The 17,060-nt window shown below is 35.2% G+C and overlaps 1 protein-coding gene across 1 annotated transcript; it reads right to left on the bottom strand.

The window, feature by feature from the left end:
- Positions 1 to 8,803: 8,803 nt before the first annotated feature.
- On the bottom strand, positions 8,804 to 11,850 carry LOC142615893 (cytochrome c oxidase subunit 6b-2). The gene is made up of 4 exons (XM_075788815.1): positions 11,712 to 11,850; positions 10,572 to 10,666; positions 10,403 to 10,484; positions 8,804 to 9,146 (listed from the first exon to the last, which is right to left on the bottom strand). The coding sequence occupies exons 1-4, from the start codon at positions 11,718 to 11,720 to the stop codon at positions 9,093 to 9,095; spliced, it is 240 nt and encodes a 79-aa protein (XP_075644930.1). The 5' UTR covers positions 11,721 to 11,850; the 3' UTR covers positions 8,804 to 9,092.
- Positions 11,851 to 17,060: the final 5,210 nt, after the last annotated feature.

The raw sequence follows: 17,060 nt of genomic DNA, 5'->3' as shown, positions 1-17,060 counted from the left end.
GAAATTGATGTCTTGTCATTTGTTAAACAGAACCTTAGTTATGCCGGGTCTTCGGACCTCCTACTTTGGGAAAATTAACATTTGAAGTTATCACTTTTAAGAATCAAACTGAAACTTGGTTAAGTGCAGTCCTCGGACCACAAACCCTGTGGAAATTGATGTCTTGTCATTTGTTAAACAGAACCTTAGTTATGCCGGGTCTTCGGACCTCCTACTTTGGGAAAATTAACATTTGAAGTTATCACTTTTAAGAATCAAATAGAAACTTGGTTAAGTGCAGTCCTCGGACCATAAACCTTGTGGAAATTGATGTCTTGTCATTTGTTAAATAGAACCTTAGTTATGCCGGGTCTTCGGACCTCCTACTTTGGGAAAATTAACATTTGAAGTTATAATTTTTAAGAATCAAACGTAAAATTGGTGAAGTCTTATCGTCGGACCACAATTTTGATCAAGGTTATCTCCTTATTATGTCTGGATGTTGATGCGTTACTGTTTATTAAACTCGGACCTTAAGTTCCATATCTTTAAGTGTTAAGCAATTTTGTGTAAGGAATGGTCCTCGGATCTTACATCCTACTAGAAACAGTGTTGTGCATTATAAGGGTTTAATCATTATATGAAGTCCTCTTTTCTTTTTAATCAAGGCATTGTTTAAATATATTAACCATGTCACTTTTTATTAAATCTTTAATGATGTACATAAGATTATGTGAAAGTTATGATTGTGCAATCCTTGGAGTTAGATTTGTTTACTCTGAGAAATTTTGGTTATGTGCTAATGGCAATATTTATAACAAATACAAAGAAAAAGTAAAGTAAAGTAAAGTATAACAGATACAACCCAAGTGAAAAGTAAATGAAATTGTTCTTCATTAATCAGTTAAATATGCATTACATAGATAATTCAAAAATGGAAAAAGAGAAGCCCTAAGCTAAGTCCTAAGCTTTTGGAGGAGGCTCATGCTGAGAGGTACTAGTGCCCTCGGTCTTTCTCAACTCCAGCTCAAAGGGAGTCAAGATCTGCTTTCCCTTATCTGCTGTCTTCGTTGGCGGGACGTTGGGTTCAACTGTTTGGCTTAAGTCCTTCTCTGCATCCCCTCCTCCTTCCTTCTCTTTGTTGGAACCGAAGGTTCTCGTAGGATCAGGAATTTGCCGTGGGACCACCGGAGGTAGGGCAGAAGAATTGTCTCGTGGGTAGGAGTAGCAGCAGGAGCCTCTTCAATCTCCTCGTATTTCTAGGGGAAGCCAAACGTTCTCGGACTTCCTCAAATCCGAAGATTGGGGAACTCCCGCTGCGTTTAAAGCTTCCCCCCATACTTTTTGACGCATTCGCGGCATAAAGCCGCGAACTCCTCCGTCACCGCTCCTCGGTGGTTGCTACCCCTTCATCAAAACTTGCTCGCTTGCGCCTTGAAGAGAGAGTTGGAAGGAGCCGGCTTCTTCCTTCATCGCCGCCGCTGCTTCTTCAAATCCGAGCACTCCCTTCGAGCTTGGGAGAGCTCTTCATCTCTTGCATGAAGGAGCTTGCGCCGTCCTTCTATCCGGGTCTTCATAGTCTTCAAGTTTGACTCGACCCCATTTTTCTCTCCTCGTATCCGACACCTCCGAGGTCCGGCTTCTCGTTCTCGGCAAGGGCCGTACCCAAGGACTTCTCGCCTCCAACCTAATTTCGAGCTCGCCCGGCTACTTTCCGAGTGTCTTCAATAAACTTTTCAACTACAAAGACCTCCCGAATAGCCCGTAACAAAGTATGATGGAGTTAGGAATAATAAAAACAAACTTACCTATAAATATTATTAAAAGTGGAATCTTCCTAAAAAAGGAGAAAAACTTACCAGCGCTAAGTCTCTTTTTAGTGAGAGGAATAGTTGTGGCTGGCCCATCTTTTCCAAGGTCTCCATGTCCTTGGGCAGCAGAAGAGGGCGTTCCAAGACCTCGGCCAGGTGGTGGGCGTGGCCTTGTTGAACCGCCCTTATACTGGACTGGCAGGAGATGGGTGCGCCGTCCAGCTTTAGATCAGGGGACCAGGTGGTCGGTGCTTGGCGCACTTCAGCCTCGTCCCTGAATTCCCCGATTTCAACCGAACGGGCTCTACCCTTGCCCTTGTCCGGCCTTCGCCGCCGGGGCCGATGGGAGTTGTTGGCATGGTTTCTTGGGGTCTTTATTAATCGTCCCCTCATTATCCCCCTTCCTCTTCTTCTTGGGATCCTCGGCTGGCAGTTTTGGCTCAGCTGGAGGAGGAGGAGGTAAAGCTGGGGGAACTTGGGACGTCCCCGTTTTCTTTTTATCTGCAACCTTGGCAGCCCTATTGGTGAGGAGACCCTCCATTCTTCCCATGTCTTCTTCAAATTCGTCCTCGGGAAGGGCAACTACAAACCCTGCAATTCTAGAGGCCTCGGTGGCTTCTTCCTCCTCGTCGGAAAGTACCACAAACTGGTTCCCGCGAGGTCTCTCGGTGTCTTCGAGATGGAATTGATCTATCTCATCGTCAAGAGTGTGTGAAGAAGACACCTGCTCTTCTGGAATGACAGTTGTTTGTGAATGCACAGCAAGGGGGATTGCTGCTATAGGCCGGTTGTACAAAACGGTGTTGGGAACGTCCGGGAGTTCGCGGTCGTCCAGAAAGTGGGGCTGAGCTACGTTTATCCTCCTTCGCCTTCGGTCGCCCGCAATTATGGCGCTCTCTATCTCCTGGAAGTCCGAGGAAAGGGGATTGTACCCTAGAATGAGGTAAGCAGCCCGGAGTTGTAAGTCTTCACTAACGAACACTTCGGAGCGAAGTACTCGGTTTAGATCGGCAATGTTACAGTGACTCAGACGAGGACGCACGTGCTGCTTATCTGCAAAAAAGACGTCAAAACAAACAAATCTGGTCAGATTCACACAAATATTTAACAAATTTAAGTAAATATGAATACGCATTTCTGTGTGTGTTAGGAGAAGTTGTGTTGTGGGGAGATTAATCCTACGGCGTCGCACCTGGATCCCCCCACTCAACTAGGCAGTGGAGGCCGTCGTGCCAGTTCCCAGACACGATCAAGTAGTCGTCCTTCATGCCTTTGTTTGATTTGGGCAGACAGGAGATTAGCCTAACGGTGCTGGACCGAGATTTAATATAATAACCTACCTTAGAAAGTTTATGGGACTCATATAGGAACACGACATCGTGCCATGTGAGGTTTAAACCCATCTGCTCGTTGAGAGCATCTACACTACCTAGAACTCTAAAAACGTTCGGGAGGCATTGATCGGGACACAACCGGTGGTTGCGAAGGTATTCCCTCATTACGGGTTTCATTGGAAGGGTCATCCCACCCTCTATAAAGGCTATCATAGGGATGATAACCTCTTCCTCTTTCCTAGAACCGGCCACGGCTTCTGCCGGGCAATATTTTAGTCCTACATCGCTGGGAATACGGTATTTAGCCCTAAAACCCTCCATCCCAGCGACGGAATCAACTAGACACTTAAACCTACCCATTAGAAGAGAACGAAAGGCTAAACTTTAAAGAAAAAAAAATGTTTACGAAAACAGCCGAGGACTGTATCCGAGGAGAAAATGTTAAGAACAGAGAGAGCAAGAACTTACAAAGTTGGAGGTACGGGTTTCCACGGTTTTCTGCTGGTAAAGAATGATTGTAGGTGTTTTGATGGGATTGATCCCTGATGAATTAAATGAAGGCGCAGGTTCCCAAAGCGTCACGACGTGCGAAGAGGCGGCCTCGAAATTATATTTGTCCCGCCTAAAATTTCGCGGAGTAATGAGGGTCGTTGGATGCCCATCTCACCGTTGAACGTGAGGGACAAGGTGTAACTGGCAGTATTAAATACGCGCGTTGTTCAAAATAAAACCGCCAAATGGCATCTTCTAGGACGCGAAACGATTTCCACACGTACCATTACTAACAAAGTGAGTGGAGTAGGTTCTCGTTGGATCAAAACCCTATTTTTCTCCTCGGACGTTGAAAATTAGAGTTTTGAGGGGCTATTGTGGGGGGCAAAAAGATCCTGATGAGAATGTGGGCCTTTTGGGCCGTGTTAAGGAAGGCCGACCTGCTACTGGGTTTAGAATTTGTTGGTACTATGGGTCGGCCCATACGCCGAGGGTCCGAGGGTCCAGCCGAGGGTGAACTTATCCTCGGACGGACACCGAAGAACTCGGGGTTTCGCAATAAAGATTAGGGAATGGCACAGTTAAAACCAATGGTTAAAAGGGATAAACCCTAGAATGCCCCAGAAGCACTGGTGTTGAAGAGATGTCAAAGATAAAGGCTGCTACCTCCACATTAAAGACCCTGCACCTACCACCCTGGCCGCATTGATGGGGAAGTGACACCTGAACAGTGGAAGAGAAACTTCTGGTTACTATTCAAAGGCACTGGGAAAAGAAATATCTAGGTTAAAGGGGAGGTAAAGCAACACGTGTAAAAGGTATTCAAGAGAGTAGTATTTAAGGAGGAATCTAAGACAGAAAGAGGGGATCGCCCTCTTTGTAACCTAAAAGAAAGAGAAAAAAAGAGAGAGAGAGAAATTATATAAGAACAGTTCTCGGCTTACGTCCGAGCAGATTGATTTATAGCATTCTTTGTTGTTTTTAAGTGTTTATAATCTTTAGCTTGCTATTTAATCCTCAAACACTTCTAACCTGGGTTTCAAGCCCACACTCTACAAATCACATTGTTTAAGGCTCGTTGGGCCTGAGCCCGTAACTGTTCTTGGGGCCAGGTGCAATTGTGCACTTACAGTAAGTACCAAAATAGTATTTTCATATTTCTTTCTTTTTCTCTCTCTCTCTCTCTTTTTTTTTTTTTTTTTTCTTTTGACCATGAACAAAATTAAGGTCGTTAATAAACTCACCGTTGTTCTAAAATTCTTTGAACTTAATATCAGAAACGAATGCTCTTGAATTTGCAAAAATAAGTGATAAGAATCTTATTGGAACTATTTCATATTGTAATAATCAAAATACAATAGTAGCTATATTGATATTTATATACACACACTCACGAACGTAAGGTCGCCTATAGAAAGTGGCTGTCCCCTCATAGATAAATGAATCTGCAGCAAAGAGGAAAGCATGGCAATTATTGCCACTAGAGACTGTAGAACCACTCCCATTGTTACTTCTTTTTAAGCACAGCACTACTCTGTGCTACAAAGCTAAAGATTTATCCATTTTACAAGGGGGCATAATAGCAATCCAATGGCCCCCAATGCTTCTGTAGTCTACCTCATTGATCAGTGAAGCATTATCAATTTATCATTTCATAGGTTTCAAAGGAAAGATAGGGGTGGTAAAATTTGACACGGTTCACGAATCTGATACAACACAACACGAAGTTAGTAAGTTATAGATTGAGGCTTAACGAGTTCATGTCATATTCGGTTGACACAATTGACCCATTTAATAAACATGTCGGGTTAGTGTCTAACCCATGAAACCCATTTGGTCCGTCTGAATAGTTTAATTAAATGACATTTTGTTAATATACTCTTTAACTCCTAGATATATAAGCTTATTAATTGTTGTGGTTTATTTTTTTAACAAATTGTGATTGATTATTTGTAATATTGAGATATGTTTTAATTTTAAATGATTATTTGTAATGCAGTTACTCGTTAGTTCTGAATTTTATATTTTAAAAAAAAAATTTGTTTGGTTTTTCATAATTTAGATCAAGTTGGTTAATACTACTAAAATTCATATTTTTTCACTTTGATAAAATTTGATAAATGGGTCGACACGACTAACCTGTTTAATACTAATTTCTTAATTTGAAATCGGTATTATTCTAGTGAAAAAACAAATTGTGTAATTAAAAACTCTAACTTTTAAATTTTAGTAAAGTATTGTGGGTTTCCTTCAAAATGATCCTATCATCTCTTTGGTGAGATTTATGCCTTTTCACAATATTTTTTGTGTACTCGTACGTATACGATTTCACTTTGGGGGAATTAAGACAACAGAATGTTAGCGAGATTAAGTGTAAATGGAGAGGAGAGCATTTGAATTAATGACATCCATAATATTATTTTTAATTAATGAGTCATGGTTATTCAATTGAATTGCCCCATGAGGTTTTGATAAGGATAAAGATGAGATTATGACTATGAATAAATGAAAAGGTAAACAAAGCAATTGGATTAAAATATTGCATGGAAGAACATCTTAAAGGTACTCTTAAACCTTGAAATGGACACAGCTAGCACCTAATCCACATCACTTATTTAAACCAATCAAACCATAATCCCGTAACTTTGAATAACTTGCAACTAGCCTACCTGGAACAACGCAGTTTGAACGTAGAAGGATAAAACCCAGTACATCATGCTCAAAGACCAGGCAACAAAGACGGAGCTGAGATTTCTCTTAAGGATGATCAAAGTATGAACAAAAAAATCATTGTATAATAATGAGAATTAACAAAGATCAGGGCCAACTCAAGGCCTAGGCCTAAGGCCCCACATGTTTCAAAAAATTATGAAGGGCCATAAGTTCCCCAATTGTATAAGCAAAAGGCTCCCAAAATTGTAAAATGATAATTGTTTTATTTTTTTCAAGGGTGAAAACAATGTCATATGATTTTAGATTAGTAATATTTTGTGTAATGTAATAGTTCCCCCTTCGTATTCTGTACTAATTTTTTATTTTAAAGCACTCTTAAATAGAAGATTGGTAAGTATTAAAATGTCATGTAAATAGAGAAGTTAACGTACTGACAAAATAACAAGTATATGGGTTTAGCAAAAAAACAAAAACAAGTATATGGAAACATCTATTTTGGAATCTTATTATATATATATGAATTTGTTGTCTTAACCTTTTGTATTCACATTGGAAGGGAATAGGTCTAACAAACCTAGATTAGGACATTTGCCCACCCAAGGAGTCTTTGAGCCTATGAAAGGCCCATCTTTTTTGGCACACCAAGATCGGATTGGTGCCTGGTGAGGCATCCTAACTTGAAGTGACTGTCAACCCCGAGCTCTAAGGACAACTCTTGGTCCTTGCAATGGAGGATTGGCTACTAATCCTTCCTAGTTCATTCACCCCAAAGGCCTAAAATGGTTAACTTGTTGTGGGATGACATATCTGCACTACAATAAATACTTAATATTACGTTATAATCACCCAAAAAAATACATACAAAAAGACAAAGAAGAAAGAAAAAAAAAATTTTCAAAACTTAAAACGTTCTCCATTCTCTTTGTTATTTCAACACCAAGACATACAAATATAATTAACCCATATTTTCTTTCTTAAATATGAATTTATTAAATTAAATAAAAATAATTAAAAAATATTATATTTTTCAATTCTAAAGTTTAAGCATTTTGTAGTCAAGAAAACAAAAACATTGAGGTATTGGTAGTTTCTGAACAAGTTGGTTGCCATGTCTTCAAGTAGTTAACACTTAAACACCTTTAATATGGTAGCACCACTTGATGTTGGGTATTTATAAACTACAAAAGTCTTTCTATTTTTATTTTATTTTTGTTTTAGAAGAGGGTATAAGTGTAAGTCAATTGATTATTTCTATTTTATGGTTTTTTTGGACTCATTTAATTTTGAATGATGCTATGTATACAACAAAATTTGCCACATAATATTTACAAATTAGTGCATCACCAATTACAAAAATTAGTTATGATATTCATTTATTATGTTTTGAAATCCACCAAATCTATTCATCACCACATCAGGTTATAAGTTATGAAGTAAAATTTGAGTTTGGCTTGCATCCAGCACTTTTTTAACTGGACTTTCCTTTTGTTTTAATAAAAAAATGTTACATTATCCACTAACTAAATAAAAAAGTAAAGATTAAAACTCACTATCACTTGATATTATATATTTAAAATAAAATGAGATCTCTAGTTAAAAAAGTATTAGAAGTAGACCAAATCCGTAAAATTTTTAGTGTCCTTAGCATTTTTCCTATAATTTATTAGGGAGAATTAAATGTAATATCTAAAAAGTAACTTTAAATTTTTAGTTTGTATATTATAAAATAATTAATTATATATACTATTACAGAGAATTCATAGGATCTGGGTCAAGCAACCTATGAATTAGTCAAAGTTCTTAGAATCGTGTCAATAGTTGCAACCATTATTCCTCATCAATCATGACAACAAGGATCTTCGAAAATGGTCTTCCATAACAAGTCATGATGATCATTTATAGATAGAGCCATAGATATGGAGAAAAAAACACATGTAGACACATTTGAATAGCCAGAAAATAATATGCTCTCTTTATTTCCTCAAAAGGAGAACTGTATGGGTACGCCCTTTAGTTTGGCACTCTCTCATGTAAAATCTAGACAAGTCTTATATAACTAAATCAGCTAAGACTCTGTTTTTTTTTTTACAGAGATGACAAACAAGCATGTAATTTCATTATGAGGGTTTTTTTTTTTTTTCTTTCTTTTTTCCCCACAATTTGATATATGCCTATGTTCTCTCTTTTCACAGCTTGGTGCCAGTTAACTCCATGCATCTCAGGTTGTTTTACTTGGTCTTTATTTATACATACGCCTTCCCTTTAAGAGTTCACAAATCAATCTAACCTGATCTCAATGGCTTTGCTTTGGCATGGTTAGGCCCACACAGATTCTGGCCTATTCCTTTGTTGAACAATTAGTCATCTTGCAAATGCAGGGTTCAACTTCAAAGGACAAGGATTCTCATCCTAGTTTAATTCTGTCTGGTTTCGAACTATCATCGAATAAAATAGGGCCATTACATTAATTAGATATGCATGTTTAATAACCAACCAGCTTGGCTCAATTCTAGGTTAAAGAAAAACAAATTAACCCAATTAGGGTTATGTTTTTAATATGTGAAAACAGAACAGTATCCGCTCAAGCCAAATTCAGACATTACTAAATGGCGCCAGTCATTTCAAGTTCTGGAGCAAAATAATCCAAGTAATAATAAAAGATTAATGTTCAACAAACTAGAAGGAAATTCAATTGGTGCCTTATTCTTCCACTAGGATCAGATGAAAGACATTGTAAATAACTTGAAGGAAATGAAATGAGCAATCAAGTTACAGAAGGACCGTCCAAGGCACTGTTGTGACATCAAAGAGGCCCAGGGAAAGTCCCAGTCGCCCTCTGTTCATTCCACCTCTCAACCTGCAGCAATTTCGGTAAAATGGTTTAGATTTCCATTCCATATGTAACCGATTACCAATTCAAGGATTGCAGAAAATATACAGGGTAAGAGATATTATGGTATAAAAGATGATAGAATAGAAAAGACCAACCAAAGGACATTATGGCTCTTTAAAGATAGACAACTTTTGTCCAAGCTACTGAATTTTAAATTATAAAAAGCTTTCAATGGTAATTTTGGTGTAGAACACAATACTGAGGATCTAGGGAACAAAAGACTATGAATGATTCTTAGACCTAAAATAAAACTTAACTGGATCCAAACTTCCCACCATTTTCTACATCCTTCCATAATCCTCACAACTCTGTCCCACTAAATTATTGAGTACAAAAATTTTCAACTTCAAGGGCATGATGTTTGATCACATATGCCAATGACTTGTCACCCGTGTAATATCTCAACAATTTCAAATTTACATTGCTCTTGAACAATTGACCAGTATGTCCTAAAAGGCATGAAGTTATAAGCAATCTTCACCATCATTGTTTCAAAGAAAAACCCCTTGCAGTGCATTATAAATTTGTGCAAAGTGCAAATGTCAGGATGCATGGACATTGAGTACATAAGTACTGAAAAAAGAGCAAATAGAGGACTATAAGCAACTTAGATGGACTATAATACTAGAAAAGGTTGACTGACTTGATCTATACAGATCAAAAGAAAATATTTTATTATACCTAAGGAAGACTGGTTCTTCTACAAACACACAAATTCACAACTTGCTTAGATGCCTTGCCACTTTCACACGGGCCTATAGTGGCCAGACACCTCAGAAGATTGTGAAAAAGGTTGTGCATTTGTGTGTCTGTAAACTTATTAAAGGAAGAAAGGCGAGGCACAGAAGGCATAAAAGTAACCTGACAGTTGACATGGAAAAGAGGTTTTGGATTGTCGATTGGAAGGGGGTGTAAAGTACAGACTAGCAATAGTTTAACTTTGTTTCATCATGCTATTCAAACATCCCAGATTCTTACAATTCAATAAGTTAAATGTAACACCAACTGCTAACTGAATATGGGCTCCTTATTGGACAATCTAAGATGAACCAGAGCAGAAAAGTTCAAAAAGAGTGTGATTATGTAATTTATGCTTTATAACACGCATCATGACTTTATAAAATCTCATCTCTTTATTAAAAATGTTACCATAAATTCTGGTATTTAATAAGTGCACAATTAAGAAATGCTTTTGCCAGTTGCAAAGCTAGACTACTTACCCAGTCACCAGGGCAAATGGAACGATAATACTTGGCAAATTTAGCACATGCACCAGACTCTTCACCTTTTGCTGCCAAGCACCTGCAGTTGAAATTGGTTTTTCATAAATAAAAAGAACTCTGCTAGTAAGTGTTTCGTTGAACCCAATTGAAAGTTAGTAAAATGTACCTGTGAAACTCAATGTAGCGTGTGAAACAATGTCTGGTTTGATTTGTTGTAGGGAATCGAAAATCAGCAGGGGCTGTTTTCAGTTCAACTTCAATCTGAGAGTAAATAGCAGAAACATTGAATAAGTAAAAAATATGAAACAATTGAGAACAAAAAAATAATTGATTAACTTATCACAAGCTAACTATAGACACAAAAATTTGATAAAACTCAGTATTTAGACCAATACATGAGTATTGAAAACATATCTAAACTTAAGCACTTCTGATCCATATGACATTCTAGTGGGTATCACTTTGTCTTCTATTTAGATATGCATTTTGAGAAACATGAATAAATGCACCAGCACCATATAACAATACTTTTAATTGCTAACCCAGCATTATATATTTCAAAAACAATTGTAACATCTCTAAAAGGCCATGGAGATGCATACAGTTGTTAGAGTCAATTCACAGAAATCTTGACTTCACAGCATTCAGAAAAAGTTGGTAAATCATTAACAGACCACCTTGCAATTGGACATACAAACTCTAGCAGATTGAAAAGCACACACATTTCTTAATTGCAATTCATCTACAATTCCAGTTTGACAATTTTAAGAAAATTGGTTGAATCCTAGAATCTATGACCATAAACAATAGTAAGACCATGTTGTGCATTTCAATCTTATTTCTTTTCTATGAAATCTATGTCAATAAACAACCACTACAAGCCCCAACAACTTAAATCAAATCAAACCCATATTACTACAGTTCCAACCAAATTCACTCTAATCTCAGAATTCTATTCCTTTGTTTTTTGAATCAATAATCTCAGAAACCTTAAACTTCTAAAAGGAAAAAAAAAAAACTCACGCATCCAATGATTCAATATTATTATTATTTTTTTTAACAAACACTAGAAAGTATTAAATAATACCCAGAAAAAAAATTAAAAGAAAAGAACAACCAAACAAGCGTAGATTCATAAAATTATGGAAGTGAAATGAAAGTTCCAATCAGCAATCACTATGAACCAACAAAGTTTCAGACTTTGAAATGACCCAAAAAAAAAAAACAAAACAAAACAAATAACTTTAAGCTATTTTCTTGAGGTTTCTCGGCAACCAAACAGAACAGAGAGAGAGAGAGAGAGTACCTCTGCCATGAGTGGTCCGATCAAAGGAGAGGAATTGAGCGAGAAATGATAGTGGGCTCTGATTGAAAATTTTTTGGAATATAAGGAAAAGGTTCATTCTCAAACAAAGAAATAATAATAATAAATAAGGAAAGGCTCGGGCTTTCACTACGGTTCGTACGGTGACTAATGATACTGTCATACCATGCCACTGAGAAAATGAAGGGCCCACCAAGATTTTTTTTTTTTTTTTTTTAAATGCTAAAAATACAAATGATTTCGCACCAACTTTTTACAAATCGTGATTTATTATTGGAAAGTGAAAAATGGGGTTAGTGGTGGATTAAAAACTAATAAAAATTTTGTTCTAAAAAAAAAACCTACTAAAAAATTTGTTAAAATGTTGTTTATTATTGGTAAGTAAAAAAGTGATATTAACGGTAGTCTGGTAGGCCTAAATGATGAGAATCAATAAGAATTTAACATGTTGTAAAATTATTTTTTGACTGTAATATTATAATTGACAAGTGAAAAATATTGTAAAATAGTTTGTAACTATATATATATATATATATATATATATATATATATATATATATATTGTAATACATGCACAAAAAATTTGATAACATTTTTTACATGGCAAGTTTTACTAGTTCACATTTAAATTCACTACTAACATTACTTTTTTACCGACGGCTTATAATAGGCCACATTAGCATTTGTCAAATTTATTTTTTGTGTTTTTTTTTTAATGAAAAAGGTTAGCATGATTTTTTTTTTTTAATGGAAAGCATGATATTTTATATCTTTCATGCTAACAAAATTTCAAGAAAATAAAAAAGATCATTAGTTATGTCATTAATCAAATATCCGTTTAGGAATAACTTATTTAGCTGAAATTGAAAATTTTATGATGCAAGTTGTGGGGGGCTAAAAGGACCTAAGTAAGTATTTGGGCCTCGGGCTTTGTTGATGGGCGCTAGTTTGTTTTAGACTAAAAGCCTCTTAGAACTGTAACTCGGCCCATGAGACGAGAGTCCGAGGATTCATCCGAAGTCGAATATCTCCTCGGACAGACCCACGATGACCCTGGGATTCGCCAAAAAGATCAAGGCAGAGTTACGAAAAAACCGTTGGTTAAAAGGGGGATTTAAGCACCCTCCAGACGCAACGGTGTGAGGAAAATATCTTATAGAAAGACTGCTACCTCCACATTAAAGACCCTGCACCTACCACCCTGGCCGCATTAATGGGGGAGTGACCCCTGAGTAGTAGAAGTCAGTCTTCTTGCTATAATTTAAAGACTTCCAGAGGGTGGTGGAGGGGACAGGTGGCTAATAGAGTGATTTGTGTGACACGTGGACAAAGAGGGAAGAAGAAGAAGTATTTAAGGAGGAAAGAAGGCAAAGAAAGAAGGGAGAGAGAAATATTAAGAACTGTGGCCTTTGAGAAAAGAAAAAGACAAATATTATATAATTTATCATCGGCTCATGTCCGAGGAGGTTTACTTTTTCCCGTTTGTCTTTTATTTGCAAACACTGTAATAGTTCAGCCTGTTCACCAAGTTTCGAATATCATTAAACTAGATTGCGAACCCACGCTCTACAAATTTCATTGTTTAAGGCTAATTGGGCCGGAGCCCACGTGTCTTTTTGGGGTCCAGGCGCAATTGTGCACTTACACAAGTATTATAGATAAAGGTAAAACTTAGCTGAATAATGTAGTAAGATTTATGAATAATACCAAAAAGTGCAGTAAAACTCATGAATAGTAGTAAAAATTAGTTGAAATGGGAGATAAGCTGAAATATTCAGCTCATCCTAAAGGTACACCAAATGTTTAAATTTCAAGTTTTTATAGTTTAAAATTATGCATGAAAAAATAAGTTTATAAATTGAATAGTAAATTACATCTAATTAACGTGAAATATGACATGTATGTTAAGAATATAAAGAACTTGTAAATTAGTGGGAAAAATAGACTTTTTTCTTAGAGGCCAATGAGTAAAAAGTAATATATAAAATTTTTTTTCTTTCATAGAAATTGCAGGGAGAAGGAGGGGTTTTTTTAAAATTAAAAAAAAAAAAAAACTAGGAGGGCCATGGTCCTCCTTTAACCCTCCCTACTTGTACTTGTAATTCAACAATTTAGATTTAAAAAATATATAATCATATTAATTTTTTCAATAGAAGTTGTAGGGACCTAAAAAACTAACCGCCTAGGCCCACTTAGAATAATCTCTGGATCAGTCTAAAAGTGGCCCAAAACAATAAATTTATAAGAGAATGAAACAAACAAAAAAATGGGGGCTTCGCCCTAAGAGGAAAATAAGTAAGAAAATGCCGATTTTATTAATGGGATGAACCACTTTTTCAATACAAGCTTGCCCAAGAAGACCACATTTACATTAAAAATGTTACTATTCACTCCTTTTTTCTCAGTGTTCTTCTTATTTCTTCTCTATATCTTCGTACTTGTGTCTCCTCTCAGAAAACCCTCCTCTTTCTTATATACTCCTCCCCTCTTTACATCCTGATCTCTCATCTTTACCTAACAAACCTCTCCTCATGACACTTATCCCTTCTTTATCTGAAGAAGGTGGTAGAAGTTGTTTGTTTAGCTGTGACTTACACTATTTAGGTCACTTCCTCATCAATGCAGCTAATAAAACTATTGCCCACCATTTAATGCGGAGGCAACAGGCTACTCCAAACTGGAAACTTCCCCTACTATCACTAATTTTCTCTCATCAAACCCTTCTTCCACCTAGAATGTCTCAGAGTCCTTCGTCTCATCCCTTTCTCTCCTCGGGCGAATTTCCTTCTCGGGCCCATGATATCCCCTCTCCAGTATTGAAACTCTTCAACTTCGTCCTCAGTCCTCAGATACCCATAGAAGTTATAAACTTAGGTTGCAACCAAGTTTATAGTCAAACTTTATTCTTTTATTATTCAATCAGCCATAACAAGAGAAAACAGGTTTGAAGGAACGATTTCCTTCCAAACTAACAAAGGTGAAGAAAGTTTTGCTCTCCTAACTAAGGCATGCACTGCTGCATTATCTTGCCAGTAAACTTGAGAGAGAGAGAGAAAAAACTCTAGAGAGTTTACATAAGAGAGAACATCTTTGATCTAAGTGACCATGGGCAGATCATAGATTATGACCACAGTTGAGGAAATTTATAGTTATTTCAGAATCTCCTTCAAAGATAGACTAGCAAATACCAATCTCTTGAATAAACTGAGCAGCATGTCTAGCTGCTAAAAGTTCTGAGATAATAACCACAGAAAATGGTTTTGAAATTTTTTCTAAAACAGAGGCCATCACTTCACCTTGAGAATTTCAAACCATCAGCCTCATCAAAATCTTCAAAAATTACTCCATCAAAATTTGTTTTGAAAGCTATAGTATCTGGTGTAGACTTTGTCTTTTTTGTTTTCTTGTTAGCATTTAAATAAATATTTATTAATATTATTTTTTTTTATATTTAAATTATTATTAATATAATGAATTTTTTAAAAGACAAATTTTAGCTACAAAATTAATTGTACTCAATATCTTTTTTATTGAAGGTGAATTTTGACAAATCTACCATTGAATTACATTTTCTTATGATATCTTCCATGCTTGTAAAATTTCTAGAAAATTAAAAATCAATAGTTATATCATTAATAAATTGTTTACATTGCAAGTTTTTGTAGTTTAAAATTATGCATAAAATATAATCTTATAAATGGTGAATAATATCTGATTAGCACAAAATTTGACATGTGTATCTAGAGCATAAAGAATATATAATTCAACTATTAGATTTTCGAAATATGCAATAATATTAATGATATTAAGATTGTAGCCATAAGCAACAACCAATTTTGTAACTAGATTTTGTTATTTTTTTAAAATAAATATGATACTATTGTTTGTCTGCTCTAAAATGATTATTGTTTACTACCAAGCAATACCAATTTTAAGTATAAGTGGGATTTGAACTCAGACCTTTTATTCAATTACAAATTATTTTATTAATTAAGTCAATTAGGAATCATTATTATCCACACAAAAAATTTAAACCATTTATTTTTTTTAATTAATGATTAGAATTATAAAAATTTTACGAAAGAATTCTCCTAAAAATTGTAGAGATCATGATCCGAGTAACAAAAGCAATAGTTATTCAATGACACATGGATAATGTACGAGGATGCATATGGGGACCATAATTTGGGATTATATTGTAATCTTCATTTTACTAAAAAGGAAATCTTTAACCTATACGGTTAAATTGTGTAGACCTGCATAGCCATAGGTGAGATAATTTGGAGAGAGTCACCAAACTAGTCTATGGTTTAACTTGTAAGTTCATGACAGATTTCGTTTAGGACAGATTTTGTTTAGGATAAAGTTTGGTTATGATCTTAGGTGTAGATAATTAATAGCACTCAAATTTTAACAAATATATTCATCATTGGATTATATTTTCTTTTTATATTCTCCATGTTTACAAAATTTTCAGAAGATTAAAGATCAATAGTTATGTTACCAATCGAATATTTAAATTTTAAGTTTTTATTATCTAAAATTATGCATAAAAAAATTTATTGATCGAATAGTAAATCACATCTAATTATCACGAAATTTGACTAACATGTTAAAACCATAAAGAACATAGAATCCAACGATTAAATTATCAAAATATGTAAGCATGTAAATTTTTTTAGTGGAGTTGTAGCCAAACTTTTCCTTTTATTTAATAATCTTGAGGACAAATTTTAGCTACAAAATTGGTTTTAGCTTAAGGTTACAAACTCACTCAATAAAATAAATATTACAGCATATTTTGAAAATCTAACCGCGCGTTGAATTGCATGTTCTTTACGCCCTTAATACACATATTAAATTTTGTGTCAATCGAATATCAATCACTATATGATCTATAAACTTATATTTGTACATAATTTTAAATTACAAAAACTTGCAATTTAAAAAATTTATTGATGACATAGCTATTGATCTTTAATTTTCTTGAAATTTTGTAAGCATGAAAGATATAAGAAGAAAATGTAATCCAATGGTAGATTTGTCAAAATTCACCTCCAATAAAATGATATTGAGTAAGTTTGTAATCTAAGGTTACAACTAATTTTGTAACTAAATTTTGTCCTAATCTTAATGAACTTTTTTTTTAATTAGTCAAAGTTTTTTTTTTTTAACAAGGAGCTGAAATTTGTGTGAAGAATTTTCAATCATGAATCAAGTATCTTTCATCTTGCATATAACCAGACTTTAAAATTGTTCTATATATAATATAATCATAGTTTGTTGAGAATCCATCAGTTTTATATTTCTTAGGATTTATAAATAGTTTTT

This window comes from Castanea sativa, chromosome 1 (assembly GCF_040712315.1).
Source record: "Castanea sativa cultivar Marrone di Chiusa Pesio chromosome 1, ASM4071231v1".
NCBI lineage: Eukaryota > Viridiplantae > Streptophyta > Magnoliopsida > Fagales > Fagaceae > Castanea > Castanea sativa.
Note: the sequence above shows the minus strand (reverse complement) of the source record. Positions and strands in the feature narration are given on the sequence as shown.